Source organism: Coffea arabica, chromosome 3e (assembly GCF_036785885.1).
Source record: "Coffea arabica cultivar ET-39 chromosome 3e, Coffea Arabica ET-39 HiFi, whole genome shotgun sequence".
Lineage (NCBI taxonomy): Eukaryota > Viridiplantae > Streptophyta > Magnoliopsida > Gentianales > Rubiaceae > Coffea > Coffea arabica.
In genome coordinates, this window is record NC_092315.1 from 114,434 (window position 1) to 129,729 (window position 15,296).

General features: G+C 38.1%; 2 protein-coding genes and 1 long non-coding RNA gene across 3 annotated transcripts; 2 read left to right on the forward strand and 1 right to left on the reverse strand.

The window, feature by feature from the left end:
• Nucleotides 1-2,746: 2,746 nt before the first annotated feature.
• LOC113737993 (CBL-interacting serine/threonine-protein kinase 1) lies at nt 2,747-8,879 on the forward strand. The gene is made up of 13 exons (XM_072084090.1): nt 2,747-2,884; nt 3,036-3,357; nt 4,286-4,348; nt 6,343-6,414; nt 6,536-6,643; nt 6,746-6,826; nt 6,921-7,100; nt 7,193-7,414; nt 7,514-7,618; nt 7,698-7,814; nt 8,147-8,209; nt 8,297-8,371; nt 8,556-8,879. The coding sequence occupies exons 2-13, from the start codon at nt 3,118-3,120 to the stop codon at nt 8,622-8,624; spliced, it is 1,395 nt and encodes a 464-aa protein (XP_071940191.1). The 5' UTR covers nt 2,747-2,884; nt 3,036-3,117; the 3' UTR covers nt 8,625-8,879.
• LOC140038797 (uncharacterized) lies at nt 5,179-5,648 on the forward strand. The gene is made up of 2 exons (XR_011842336.1): nt 5,179-5,319; nt 5,408-5,648. It is a non-coding gene; the product is annotated as an uncharacterized lncRNA (long non-coding RNA).
• Nucleotides 8,880-9,211: 332 nt separating the features above from the next.
• LOC113737994 (large ribosomal subunit protein uL3m-like) lies at nt 9,212-14,417 on the reverse strand. The gene is made up of 5 exons (XM_027265126.2): nt 13,645-14,417; nt 13,110-13,319; nt 12,507-12,611; nt 10,081-10,194; nt 9,212-9,770 (listed from the first exon to the last, which is right to left on the reverse strand). Exons 1-5 carry the CDS (start codon nt 13,978-13,980, stop codon nt 9,597-9,599), a joined length of 939 nt encoding a protein of 312 aa, XP_027120927.2. The 5' UTR covers nt 13,981-14,417; the 3' UTR covers nt 9,212-9,596.
• Nucleotides 14,418-15,296: the final 879 nt, after the last annotated feature.

Here is a 15,296-nt window from a genome sequence, read left to right on the forward strand (position 1 = left end):
GGTGACACACGAGGCTGAAGATGTTGCTCTCTTGGCTTTACAAAATCTATCTCAATAAAACTTGGTGACATGGAAACAATCATTTTTTTAAAAAAAAAAAAAGAAAAAAAGGAAAAAAGAAAGAAAGGATGTTTAATCGAACCGTGATATAGCTCGTGCGAGTGCAATATGAACACTTGAATTACGTCAGCAATAGGCTAAGATTATTTTAATACGATGATTGTACAACAGATTGATTAATTAGGAATATATAGGATAGGTTATCAATATTAAGATATCTTTCTAATTCTAACAAGCACAAACAACCTAGTCTATCAATTAGACTAATTTCATTTCACACCATGTGCTTTTTATTTTGAGACACTTTATGCTCTAAGTTATTAAGATATCTTAAATCACCCCTAGAATAAAACTCATATAATATGAATGAAAAGTACACAAAAACATATGTATTCAGTCTCTGTTATTTTTTATTTTTTTTTGGGTGGGGGTGGGGTTACAATTCATATTATTGAGAATAAAGTTGCATATTGTTTGTATCACTAAAGTTTATAGGGTGTGAAATTAATAATTTGATATAAATTGATAAGTAACTTTGGCTATAAATATCCACAAAATCGAGGATAAATAATCTAATAACTAAGGTTGCAAAATTATAAATTTAAAATTTCTTTTTTCGCTGGCTACCTCTTAAGTTTTACCCCTTCTCAACTAAAAAAAAAAAAAAAAAACTAGTATCCACAATAAGAATATATGTAAGATATAATTGAGAATTTTAGGGTGAAAAATAACTAAAACAAAAGATGATAGTTGTGTAAAGGGAGAAGGATGAAGAGATGCAAATGCAAAGTTGGGATGGGTCGGGGGTAGCAACCATTGAACTTGACGCGAAACAAAATACACTACTAATTAAAAGGAAGGGAAGGCAACAATAATCAAACTTAGAAAAGGAGACGAGAAGAAGGGGAAGGAAAGAGGTCAAAGAAACGAGATATGGAAACGTGGACAAAGTGGAATGGAATAGAAATATAGGCGAAGGTCTCGGAGACTTTTAGCTTTAGGATGATGATGCAGTATATCGCTGTTGTTGTTGGTCCGGTCATACATACTACGCTTCCGTGTGGGCAACTCCTCGACTACTGATCCTTTTGGCTTTTGTACCTCAACAGTTCCAAAAAAAAAAAAAAGAAAGAACTTTTCATCCAATTACTTTGTTTGATGGGCACCAATAATGAACGATTCACGAGGGTGGGAGCATGACCTCATGTGTAGTCGGCCCCATGCATGTGATTGTGAATGTGGTAGATGCTGCACCGCCACCCACACAATCTGTATGGAGCACATATCACGTGGAAGGAAGGATGTTTTGGTCATTATGAACATAATAAATACAGTACATAATATAAGAACTGCATAAGGCCGCGAAGAAATTGAGAGAACCCTCGCTTACGGCTTACTGAGTGGTTGGACTAGTAGGCCAACATAGGTGACAATAATGGATCATTTTTCTCGCAAAAAAATCTTGTGTCCAAATTTGATTGTCGATACCAGAATTATATCAGTGGACGATCTGTAAGAATTTTTATAAGTAACCTATAATCCTACAAATATGTTTTGACCTGTAATGGTAATGGGAATGGAATTCACCCAAATTTTTTATGTCAATGAAGCATAAAGTGTAGATATGATTAGAGCTGCTGGCGAGTCGAGCCACTAGTAAATAACTCGCGAGCTCTTGGTCAAATGTTTAACTCGAACTCGATTTGATTGAGTTCGAACTTGAGCTCGAGTAGTTCGTTGGATATACCAAATCGAATTCGAACCATTATTATTTCTGCTAATCGAGTGCTCATTGAGTAGCCTGATTATTCATATATTATTTATGTTACATTTTTATTTTAATTATGAAATGACTAATAAGGATTTATGTTTTTAGGCGATTTACCATAAGTGTTGTCTACTCAATAAAATTCATAAATGACAAAAAATGTAATGTTGTAAAAACTAAAAAAGAATTGAGGATTTTAGATAATTTACCATAAATTTTCAAGCATTTTTACGACCGATTTTCAAGCCTGTAAATGAATCCCTGAATCTGCAATAAAATTTAAAGGGTGTGTAGTGGTACATTCCAGTTTTACAATTGACGATTGGCTAAAAAATATATATTTGAATTGTAATTATGAAACCACCTATTTTAACACATATTTTTGTCTTTTTAATTAGTTTTTTTATCTCAAATATATCTTGTCACAAAAAATATTATTATACTAACTATTACAAATAATATTTCAAATAATCTCCTTGTCCAAATAATATAGTATTTTTTATCTGACATGTAAGTGTGTTTGGATTATAAATTATTTGAGATATTTTTACTGTAGCATTTGTTTGATATAATGTATGTGAGATAAAAATGTGATTGGAAAATGTGTTAATGATGCAAGCAAATCAGTGTGTGTAAATAAGGGGTAAATTGAGTGAAATAATATTCAATCCACGCATTAAGCCAAGAGGACTCCCCCCTACTAATCTATAAATACGGTTTGAACGGTTTGGAAAGCCAACCCTTCCTGACTCTCTCCTTCCTTCTAAGAGGCTAAGAGGACCCCACTTTCCGACCTGCAACGGACAACAATCACGCCGTACCACAAATTAATAAAAAAAAAAAAATTCATACATGGTGGAGAATGGAGATGGAGTATCAAAAAAGAAGAAGGCAGCAATAGAGGCGAGAAAGAGAGAAGAAACCGCAGTTCAGTCAGCAACAAGTTGGGAATCTGAAGGAAGGAAGAAGGAACATCCATTTTCTGCACTCATATTATATTAGGACTGCGACTGTGATACGAAAAGGAGCCGCGGCTAGCCAGAGAGGGGCAGAGAGGTTTGATATAGTACTAACAGAAGAATAGAATCGGGAGTACTTGCTAGTGTTATTTTATCTTGAAAGCGGACTCTTCCTCGAGAACCCCAACTCCGCCGACTAGTTGTTGAGCGGGGTGTAGTCTAAGGAGATTGATATATCTCTGGTGCAGGTGAGGCAGTACTGCTGATCAGATTTCATACCACCGGGTGGTCTCTCTGGTATAAATAAAGGTCGTGTGGTGAATCAAGTTAATGGTACTCCTGGGAATTAGAGGCGGTAGGAAGGAGGAGGAGGAGGAGGGGAGCAATAATTACAATAATAGTAAGAGGAAGAAGAATTCAATGCGACTGTGGAAATACGAGGTTGGAAGGACCCTGGGAGAAGGCAATTTCGGAAAAGTCAAGTACGCCAGAAACCTGGAATCCGGCCAATCTTTTGCAATTAAGATCTTGGAGAAGCACAGGATCTTTGACCTCAACATCACCGATCAGGTATACATGTTCATACAACTACTAGTGTATGCTGTTGCTACGTACTCATTGAGATATTGGAGTATAACTGAGGGATGACTTGTCATCTCCTCCAGCTCGTTCCTTTTTGTTAATTACCAGTATTATTGTACTGCTCCTCCATCCCATATACCGCTACCCAGTTCCCTTCGTCTCATCAATCTGATCATCATCTAATCCATCCATCAACCCTGATCTCAATACTACTATTGGTTTTTCCTTGATTAGTTTGCACCATATTTTTGTATTATCATGTACGTCCCACGGTCAACGCCCAGCTAGCTACAGTACTGGTATACCTTTTTGAGTTATCAAACTCTTCTTCTCCTCTTTGCTTGCTGCTGGTTCATCCAAATCATCTTCAAAAAAAAAAAAAAAATTTTTTTTTGAAAAGAAATTTTTTTTTTGGTCCTCCTCCACCAAAGGACTAATTAAATCTTCATTCTCCTGGAACCGTAAATTAGTGGGACACGTAATTAATTGTGACGCACCGGCGATATAGAATGTAGCTCTCCATGTGCTTGCTCCATCTTTGAAGGCTTTCCATCTCATCTCCTCCTTGAATTTAATAATTCTGTCAAAGATATGTCTGCTACGACAAGTTTGCTGCTGCTTTCTTTTTCTTTTTTTTTTCCCCCCATTCGGGCGGGAAGGGATTCTTACCTAAAACTAAAAGTAAGCAGTTTGGAAGTATTTTATGATCAAGTAGCTATTGTTCCCGCTCTTTTGCTTCCTTACAAGTATCGAAAAGAATAGTAGAAAGGAAGCAATTAATTCCTTGAGTGAGGTTTGAATTTGGAGCTGCACTGTTTAAGAATCTGCTACAGCTTCGCTCATAAGTAGTAATCAACGTGTAAAAGAAAGTGAAATCAATTCATAGTAAATGGGTGTTTGTGAAATGAAATTGCAGATAAAGAGGGAAATTGGGACCTTAAAGCTTCTCAGACATCCCAACGTGGTCAGGTTACACGAGGTACGTACGCCCCATCTTTCCCCGACTTGTGACTACTGCACTATTATAGTATTCTATATACCGCGTGTCTACACATACATCATACCTTTCATTTCTCAAATCTGAATTGGAAAGGCGGAGTAATAATGTAGTAGTAGTAGTAGTATTTCTTTTAACTTTTAACAGAGTTCGCCAGAGATTCCCGGGGATAATATCCTACATTTCCTTCTTGTTTCGCTTCGCCTGTGATGTGATGAGGACTGGAAAATTTTTTGCTGCATAGACATAAAAGGGGAAGGCAAAAAAGAATAGAATAGACGCAATCCCACTTTCTTCAAGCTTTACCTGGCGGCCGAGTGGATTAAAGCCCTGTTACAATAATGATCAAATGTTGCTTTGGACCGTCTTTTAGAAGAAAATGTATTTTTAAACCTTGAAGTGGGTATGACGACTTGAAGTTGGTTATTAAAACAAAAAATTTCACTAGAAAGTAAATTATGCTCCTACATGCACCAGTAATATATACTAATAGATTGCGGAAATTTCATTGGGTGGCAGGGGCGGTGCAGACTTGATTCATTAATACGTGAGTCGGCTCGATTATATATACGTGCACATATATTAATTTTTATTTTAATAGTGAAATTATATATATCTTTTTAATATTTTATTATTTATTAAGAAAAATTGCTATTTTATTCATTTTTTAAAAAATAAAATAATTATGTTTTATTTTTTTAAACTTGAGTTCTAGCTCAACTCGATTTGAATTTGAGATCGAGTTTGAACTCGAGTTCGAACTTATAAAATTAAGTTAAGATTCGAGTCAATTATATTAAAACTCGATTCGATTCAATTCGTTTGTGGTTCTAGTTGGCAGCATAATTAAAAAGAAAGAAAAATATAACTTCTGAAGTAATTTGGGTTGGACGCGGGCCTGCCAGGCGGTCCTGGGGCAGACAAGGCCACATTACATGACCGAACTAGAATGGGTAAATGCTCAGCAGCAACCTTGGTTTCTTTCGGGTCCCCTAAATTTTGGAACCGTTTGACTTATAATTGGCTTGGTTGATAAAACAGGCGCCTGCTGGTCTCGTCTTGAATTGGGTTGCCACACGCTGGACCACCACCGGTTTCCACTTGAGAGTTAAGAGTTGAGATGAGCTTGGTTGCGAACCAAACATACAAGACATGAATAATATTTAGGGCCGATTAAAGTCCCCGGCTCCACTCGGTCCTCGCTCAGTTAGTGTAAAGTTTGAGATTTATACGTCAAAATATCACATTACTCAAGCTCAACTTAGAATTCAATTGATGAAAAGGTAGTTTAAGCTGGAGTCAGTAATATAAATAAACCCATTAAGATCAACAAATAAGTCTACAAATTGAAATGTCAGAGTCAAATATACTTGTTTGCAGTCTTAGTGAAAAGCTTATTCAAGAGTAACACTGGGAAGCCTTGTAAACTTGTATGAGTTGGTATTAAATAAAATGCCTTTCCATCTTCTATGTTCTGTTATATATCAACTGAAATTTGCACAAGCATACACAATTAAACTGTTTAAGCAATAAAGTGCAACTTAATTGACAGTAAACTTTACCTGTGACCTATGATTTATAAATCCCAAGTTCGAGTTGGAAAGGAATAGGTAGACTGAAATGTTAATCCGCTATAATTAAGCCAAAAGAAAAATGGTCTAGGCATTCCCATTTATATGCTAATTCCTCCCTGTATCCCATCAAGTACAAAAAACAGGAGGAAAAAATGGTTTTGAGTTGAAAATTTCTGACATGTGCACACTATGAAGGTTTCTGGCAGTTAAATTATGAATGTTCAAGCTAATTGCTCTCACCACCCTTTTAACCACAAAAACAGGAGAGAAAAAGAAACAAAAGGGTGATTTTGAGTTGAAAATTTCTCACAGGTGCACCCTATGCATGTTACAAGCAGTTCAATTTTTTTGAGTAGTTCAATTATGAAAGCAAGATTCTAATTTTGCTTTAATGGATGCCAGGTCTTAGCAAGCAAATCCAAAATTTACATGGTCCTAGAATTTGTGGACGGCGGCGAATTGTTTGATCGAATAGTAAGTAGCTTTAGCATTGTGCATTGAACAGCAAGGAATTGCTTCTAATTACTTAGCCCAAGTATTAACATTTATGTGGATGCTTTGCTGAATGCTCCGCACTCTTGGTTTAAACCTGGAGGCATCCAAGGGGAAACTCTCCGAGGCTCAAGGCAGGAAGCTCTTCCAGCAGTTAATAGATGGCGTCAGTTACTGCCACAACAAAGGCGTTTTCCACAGAGATCTCAAGGTAAAGGATCTCTTGCTTTTACCGTTCCGTCATTCAAGAATCAATAATGTTTCGGTTCCATCTTTTCACTTTTACGTTCTTGTCCTTCATACTGAAATGCAGCTGGAAAACGTGCTGGTTGACGCAAAAGGAAATGTAAAGATAACAGACTTCGGCCTCAGTGCCTTGCCCCAACATTTTAGGGTATGATGCGCCATAAAGCACAAAGCCTGCTGTCTAATCATATGTGTTTTTGTTAATTTCTTCCATTGATAAGATTGTTGCTATCCATCATCAGGATGATGGATTGCTCCATACAACGTGCGGAAGTCCCAATTATGTTGCCCCTGAAATTCTTTCTAACAGAGGTTACGATGGTGCCACATCAGACACTTGGTCATGTGGTGTCATATTGTACGTAATTCTCACAGGATATCTCCCATTTGATGACAGAAATCTTGCAGTACTTTATCAGAAGGTTGATGCTTCTCACTGCCTGAAGCTACAGAATGCCTAAATACTCTTTAAACTCCTTGGAACTTTGACTCTAATCCTCTTGTGATAAAACAGATCTTCAAAGGTGATGCTCAGATACCCAAGTGGCTATCACCTGGAGCCCAAAACCTAATTAAGAGAATACTTGATCCAAATCCTTGTACTCGGATATCAATGGCAGACATCAAAGTGGATGAGTGGTTCAAGCAAGACTACTCTTCTGCGATACCTTATGATGATGATGACGACAACAAACAAAATGCATTCATAGAGGATGCAGTTTTATCAGTGCATGAGGTGGTGTGAACTTCTATGATTCATTGCTTAATCGCATTTGTCAACAAGTACTTCCTCTCCAGTAATGTCCCGAAACCTGATTAGCCTTTCTTGCTGCAGCCATCGGAAGCAGAAAAAGATCCAGAATCATCTCACCTCATTAATGCCTTTGAGCTGATTGGAATGTCTTCCTGTCTAGACCTTTCCGGTTTTTTTGAGAAAGAAGTAAGCTTGTATAATGATATGAGCCATCTTTCACATTCTGCTTTTTACATTTCTTTATTCAAGGTTTTACAAACCTCAGGATGTCTCGGATAGGAAGATAAGATTCGCTTCCACTCACTCTCTAAAAGAATTGCTTGAGAAGATTGAGCAGACAGTAACAGAAATGGGATTTCAAGTCCACAAGAAGAATGGAAAGGTCAGTATTTTCTGTACTGATTTTTTGGTCAGATAATCCGTGGATTTTAAATGTTTTTTCCTCAGAAATTGGTCTGTCATTATCTGTTATTGAGAAACTGAAGACTGATAAACTCTTTTGACCCTGAAGAATATACTAAATAAGAAAAGAGAAAATGAATGAAATTGAGCCGGAAATAATTTGCGTATTCCGCAGTCAGCCAAAAATGTAAGATAACTTGGGTTGAAGAACATAACATGGTGTAAAATAGGCTATTGAGTTGCATTGATTAATTCAGCAAGTGGCATGTTAATAACCTGATAATTTGGTTTGCGCATTGTCAATTTGTTCAGCTCAAAGCGATACAAGAGCACAAGGGTGATAAAGGCCCAGGTAGCGTCTCAATAGCAGCAGAAGTAAGTGATGATGGAGTGTGGATGATTTTACCCTAGGATAGCCTCTCTAGAATTTTGAGCATTAACCTTTATTTAAAATTGTGGCAGGTCGTTGAAATAAGCCCATCTTTGCATGTTGTTGAATTACGGAAGTATTATGGGGATCCTGCAGTCTATAGACAGGTATGATTCAACAAGATTCGATATCCCATCCCCATTTGCCCCTTCGCCTCGGGGCTCCTCCTCCCCCAAACACCCCGTCCTTCGCTGCTTCTCGACATATAAGGGCACCCTCCTTGGGTAAAACAAGAAACAGAAGGAAGAAAACAAATACTCAATGTTTATTTAACTTCTATCACTTGTGCAGTTGTGCAAAAAGCTGTCTAATGATTTGGGCGCCTCGTCAAGTCAAGAGTGCTTAGCTGCTGAATTGTGAGTACCCTTTGCTGCTTAGCTTAGAGAATAGAGATGCTATATGCTACGCCGATGTATACATGCATACAAGTAGATTATACAGTGGTACTATTACCCCTACCAATGATTCATTATAAGATGTTTGCAGATGATTCTTTTAAAACTGTATAGCGCTTCAGTAGATCCAGTTCATTTTAGTCTTTCATGATAAATTAATAGGTTTGTAAGCTTGGACGATAAATAATTTTCCAAGAAAATATACGTACCTTCTATGCCATTTTCTCTGTTGCAGAAATCTGCTGCTATGTTCAGAATTTTCTCGAGGCCCTCAAGACTTTAAAAATGGAAAACAAGTTTTGTTCTATAGTATAACAAGTTTTTGTGTGTGCGCGCGTGTGTAAGTGATGTCCACTTCAGGTGACAAACATGATCGTGAATGGTATTATGCCTTCAACAAATGTACAATCCAAGTGATTAAATGGTCTTTGACATGTTTGATAGGAGGCCGAGGGCATAGCCCTTGTCTTGGATCATCTGATTCAATCCGAACGTTCACAAGAAACACCCATCAATTAGTTCGACACAACTAAAAAACATAGACGAGGAAAATCAAAACAAACGAACTCTGTGTACGCACAAACAACTAATTCGTTCCAAAAAGGTGGAACAAATATCTCCAAATCTTTGCTAGATCCTAGACGTTTCTCCTCAAGCAAAACTAAATACTGAATCTTTTAAATTCTAAAAGAAAATTTTGTTGTGACAGTTTTATGGTTGTTAAAGCAACAGGATAAAATCAACTAAAAATAAACAATAATCCATAATGGCATTCATTTGACAAAAGCTTCAAAAACAACCTTTCTAACTGGAAAGACATGCCTTGTGCAATCAAAGACTCGACTTCCCATGCACCAGCATCCTTTTCAGATGCCAAAAAAGCCTAAGAGAATCAACCTGGTGATGATAATAAGTTTGTTCACAGCTAGTTCTCTGACTAGTCAGCAGCCATGAATGGATCTGTATCACCAAGATCAGCTATCAGAGGTTCCAACTCAGATAAATCTTCATCTTCTGGGGCAAAATACGTTGGGAATGGCAGTGTTGATATATCAGGTTTTCTGAACACTGAATCTTTTATAAACACAAAGTTTCCTGTGGCACCCGGAACCTGAAATAAAATGGGAATGTTACATTAATCTAAAAGACAAAAATTAAAATTATATGCCCCCCGGTTCCGAATTGCAACATTAGGACAGAGATGGGAAATGAGCTTCAGATCATTGGCAATGAGGAATAACCATTGTACTAGTTCTAGAGAGCCAGTCGAGTAATTCTTCAATGCCATTACTATGATTGAGAAAAATTTACAACCGAATTTTGACAAGTGTTACAACTTAAAGAGGCAGATAATTGGATCAACAATATAACTGCTTTTAAACTCAAATCCAAGTGCTCATTCTCAGAAAGGGATAAGTTACCTGGCCTTTCACCCACATCAGATTCCTGGCTGGGTCAATTTTGTAAACCCAAATATTTTTTACTGTTCTTTGTTTCCCACCCATGCGTCCAGGCATCTTTTTGCCCTTAAACACCTGTTACGTAAAAGAGATTAAAAGTTGTGCCTCAACATGTTCATAATACTGTTTTTACTGAACCATGTATTTTTGAAACTTCTCTTCCTGCGTAAAATTAGTGATTTACAATAAACAATTACATTGTAGTAAGCATTCCAGTACACCGAACAGTGAACAAAAGAGTTGGAACTTCTGGCAGTACAAGGCAAAAGGACCAACATGCTCAGGAGTCAGGAGATAGCTTATCTAATATCATAAATTGTGACAGATAAAAGATCCAAGCACCACGCATCACGCAAGAAGATTCTATAATTAATAATACATCTCCAATCAGAATGTGAAGTCCTAAAAACCCATAATCAGCCAGAGTTGGAAAACAGTTGGAGTTTGAAAGACTGCACTCAATTTCTTCATACTTTCTCAAAGACATGTAAAATAGAAAATAAAGTGATATGGTTGATGAAAAATTAATATTGAGACAAGAAATTAAAAGCCAAAGCACAGACAAAATCAAAACAACAAAAAAAATTACGGCAACTAAAACTGTAGAAAGGGTTATATGGGGAAATAATAAAAACAACAGTACACAATAAGAAGGATCACTTAGGCATTGTGCTTTTATCTCTGCTGTTCTAAGAGCAGTCTGCAAGAATGAATGAATGCCAAAAAAAAAAAAAAATCACATAGGCCAATCAACACAAGCCAACTCCCTCCTCCCAACTAACCCCAGATAGAGTTTCCATAGGTTTCAAAGTCCCATTCTGGATAATATACATGCTAGTGTAGCCTTCACTAACCATAATCACCGGTCCCAAATGAGATTACACCTATCTAAAACCATATCTGCTAATTGACACTATAGCATATATACCAAATCCGTGGTAGGCCAAAAAGTAAGATGCCTTCCACATTTTTTAATGCCAAAAATCAGCCATGCCATCAGCCCTGGACCTTGTCATATAACATAGTTATCCTACGGTTTAAGCACAAGACAATGCCCGCATAATACCAAAGAAGAGAGAAGACAATGATCAGTAGCTGGTCCGAGAGGATGATCAGCCACACGCAACCGCCGGAATAGAAAAGGGGGGGGGGCAATATTTCACTGAAAAGCAAAAGAAGTATAAACAGAAAGCGTGGTAATGAGACGAGAGAGAGAGGGAAAGAAGAAGTAAAAGGAGATGGAGAGCTACAGATGAGGGAGGGGCGATAAAACAAGAGAAAGATAAGAGATGGGAGAAATAAAAATTGAGGCTGGAGGAGGGAAAAATTTGACTGGGTTTGCAAAAAAGAGCCGGGGAAATAACAGTAAAACATGTATTAAAATTGAAGTCTTCATACAGCACGAAGTTAACGATCCAAAATTTGGTATAAAAGAAATCCTTACCCCCCAAGTAATATAAGTACAAGTTAACCTTGGAGAGACAGAAACTAAAACATTAGTAAAAATCGATGATGCAGTGAGGCACAATTAAACAGTAATTTGTGCCCTATGCCTAGTGCCTGATGCCAAGGCTCTCAAGGAGCATGGCTGCAAGATCGCCTGCCAGGGAACAACTACAGACAAGTGCTTCTGCACCTTCACCTTTGATAACTTAACGTAGTACAGAAGCCATTCATGGTATCGATTGCCAATAGGCATCCAAAAGACGGAATGCAGTTAACATGAAAGGATTTAGTTAAAGACTGTAAAAAAAAGACAGGCCAAATAGACAACGCCTTGACTTTGTGTCAGTCAATCAACATTAATAAAACCTGATCACTTCTTTAAGGATAGAGAACGTTATATGACTGCAATACCAGAAATGCTCACATGAAAAGTATCTAATGTTTGTGTCATCCTTATGACAATGAAAGAGGAAGAATATATCCTTATATAAGGAAAATCAAGCTGGAGCAACACTGAAATGTTTCTACAAGTTATATGACTTGCATTCCTGAAAATGAAGAATGCTTTTTGAAACAAAACCAGATTAAGTGGGAGCTATTCTTCCAAATTTGAGAAGCTAATATAGAAGGACATGCATGCATCTCTTCCCTTGTAATGTTGCCATAGGGATACTCCTAATACATGTTTCCAAATAACATGTACTACTTCCCTGAACATTAGACTTTTTTATTGCTTAAACATCCAGCTATAAATGTTTAGAGCAAAGAGCAAAGTTAGCAAAACTTAATGATTGCAGAAGAGCCAACAGAAATAATAAGGAAGACCATTAGAAGCAATGCTTCAAATGACCACAAAATCAGAGTTGTGAGACTAGAGATACCCATATGAACTACAGACAGCATCAGATTAACATATAGCTTATATGCAGGCCACAAGGTACCTTTCCAGGAGCGTCCCTTTGACCTGTAGAACCAATACTTCGATGCGATAATGAAGCACCATGAGAAGCTGGCATTCCTTTAAACCCCCATCTTTTCATCCCACCCTAGACCAACCAAAAGAAGAACAAGAAATAACACCAGCTTTAGAACTCAATTTCCAAACCAGAATTCAGTCGTAAACATTCTACAAGAAATGGAATTTCTCCTCAAGACAACCAAGACAGAGTTTCAAATGCATCCTGATGAGTTATCGCATACAGATTTTATTTAAGAATCTTAAAATAGTCAGATGGAACAAAGCTTTATTTAGTACTTCATAATGCCAGACCGGAATGGATAGCAGCAATAGGCACAGCCACATTATATCAGCAAACTGCATTATGACAACCTGGAATATATTTAAGTGTGAACTTGTGGCAATCAAAAGATCAGTGCTTTGGTAGATTGAGGAAACATAAAAAAGAGATAGATCCTCAAGAAAAATTGTCTAGTCAGGTTCATGCAGAATTGGTGTAGCAACACAACTTTATAAAAGCGGCTTCAAATGGGAGTTGATCCTCAATTAGAACTAAAAGGTTATGAAAAAGCGCGTGCTTACTAACCTGAAAGCCTTTCCCCCTAGTAATGCCAGTGACATCCACGAACTGCCCAGGAACAAAATGACGAACACCAATGTGAGTACCAACAGGGAGCAAAGCATCCTCAGTGACGGGGAACTCCCTTAACTTCCTTTTCATGGGGACACCTTGAGCTCTAAAGTGGCCCACCTCCGGCTTCGTCAAATGCTTCTCTTTTTTGTGGCCGCATCCAATCTAAGTAAGAAAACAGAAAAGGATGATGGGTGGCAGTAAAGAACCCATCCAAAACAAATTACTACTTCAGTCGCTAGTAGCTAGTATCACAACCAGCTAGCAAACCACGAGTCTGGGTGTAAAAGAAAAGCGGAAAGAAATGAAATGATATCGAGATGGCATAACAAAATACTCCAGGAGTTGTTAGCATGGCTCAAAGTCGTAAATAATGCAAGAATAAAAGAACAACACGTTCCTGCAGGGAAATCAATCAAATTTAGAGAGAGAGGAAACTGTGGGGGAGGGAAGGGGAAGGGCGCGGGCGGAGGCGGGGGACGGGGGTTACCTGGAGGGCAGATATGCCTTCTATTTCGGGGGTTTTGACTTGAGAGACGATGTTATCATCCATATGAAGGATGGTGATAGGAAGGCGAGCACCCCATTTGTCCCAGAGAGCGGTCATACCACACTTGACGGCAATGGCTCCGGGCCTTTTGGAGTTAGGAGTCATGACCCGAGATTTGGCTTCGATGACACGAGAGGAGCTGCTGCTGTTCTCTTGTAGTTCATCCACACGTAAAGGTTGGGCGCTGAAGAATCTCCAGTTAGGGGTGGTGGTGAGGCCGTCTGAGATGGAGAAGAGGCGGAGACGACAAATGAGGCCCCTGGATGCCCAGGACATGGCTGTGGGGCGGGGCGAAATTCCGTTGAATTTAATCTAATCTTCTAAAGCAAAAATGGAGCAGGTTGGACTTTGGAGCAGGACCACCGGTGTTGCGTTCTACTCGTACACTTGAATCAGTCAGTCAGACGACGACGACGACGACGACGATGATGAAGGTTAGAAATTGACAGATTATTATCCATTACCGAGAATAGAATAGCAGGCGGAGAGTTGATTCGGGGGTTTGATGGATCAAAAAAATGAAATACTCAAAACACCAGCTACAACACCAGCATCATGTACCATTACTCACAAGTCACAAACAACGAAAAGGGGTAAAAAAATTAAAATTAAATAGGAGAAGAAGAGTTTAAGTGGGGAGTTCTCAGAACTGAGTAGGGTTTTACAGCCGGGAAAATGTAACAAAATGATCTCCACCGCCCACACTCCGGTCCGGAGACGACGGCTTCCCCATACCAACCCTTTTCATTTTTCGGAGAGCCCAATAATCGTAAGAGCCCAATAACAACAGTTCACCACACCCAGCCCAATCCTCCATGGTGCCATCCTATCACAATTCCTCCAAGCCCCACCACCCGTTATAATTACTGTAGCGATTTGATATATGTGAGGGAAAAATGTGATAGGGAAATGTGATCACGAAAAACGACAATATTTTTTGACGGAAACAAGCAATCCAAGCATGGCCTTACTTTTGGGACGAGTTTCTCGAAATATTATTGTTCGTACGAGAAAAAGTCACAATAGTGGTACCATGTAAGAATATGTACTAATGTAAGGGCCGCCGCATTTTGGATCTTCACTCGATAATGTTTATGTTGTTCCTTAGACAAGAAAGGTTATTGTCATCTTCGTATAATTGAAACAAATTATTGAGTGACTTAGTGTTGACCAAATTCAATGAATCAATATAAATATTAAAAAAAAAAGGCTAAAATTCTGAGTATTTCTAGAGATGCATATGGATTCTTTTGATGGGTTGTGCTTAGTAATTGGTTTAGCGAGTCCTGATGGCCTAATTATATGGTGAAATAGCAGCCTAACAGTAAGTGTCTGATCGATGGATCACAGCGGTTATAGTTCATTAATTAATCCCTGATCAGAATTTGAGGGCTAACCTACCTAATTAGTTGCAACTATATATATATATATATATATATATGTAGATATCCAGCAAGCTCAAAAAATAAAACATGCATAGATTGAAAGGCTGGGTGCAGAGAGTTTCTTTTTTCCATGGAAAACATGATTGATCTTCTGGCCTATAATAAAAGGCTGAGAACATTTTTGTTTCCGGCTCCGTATATACCTAC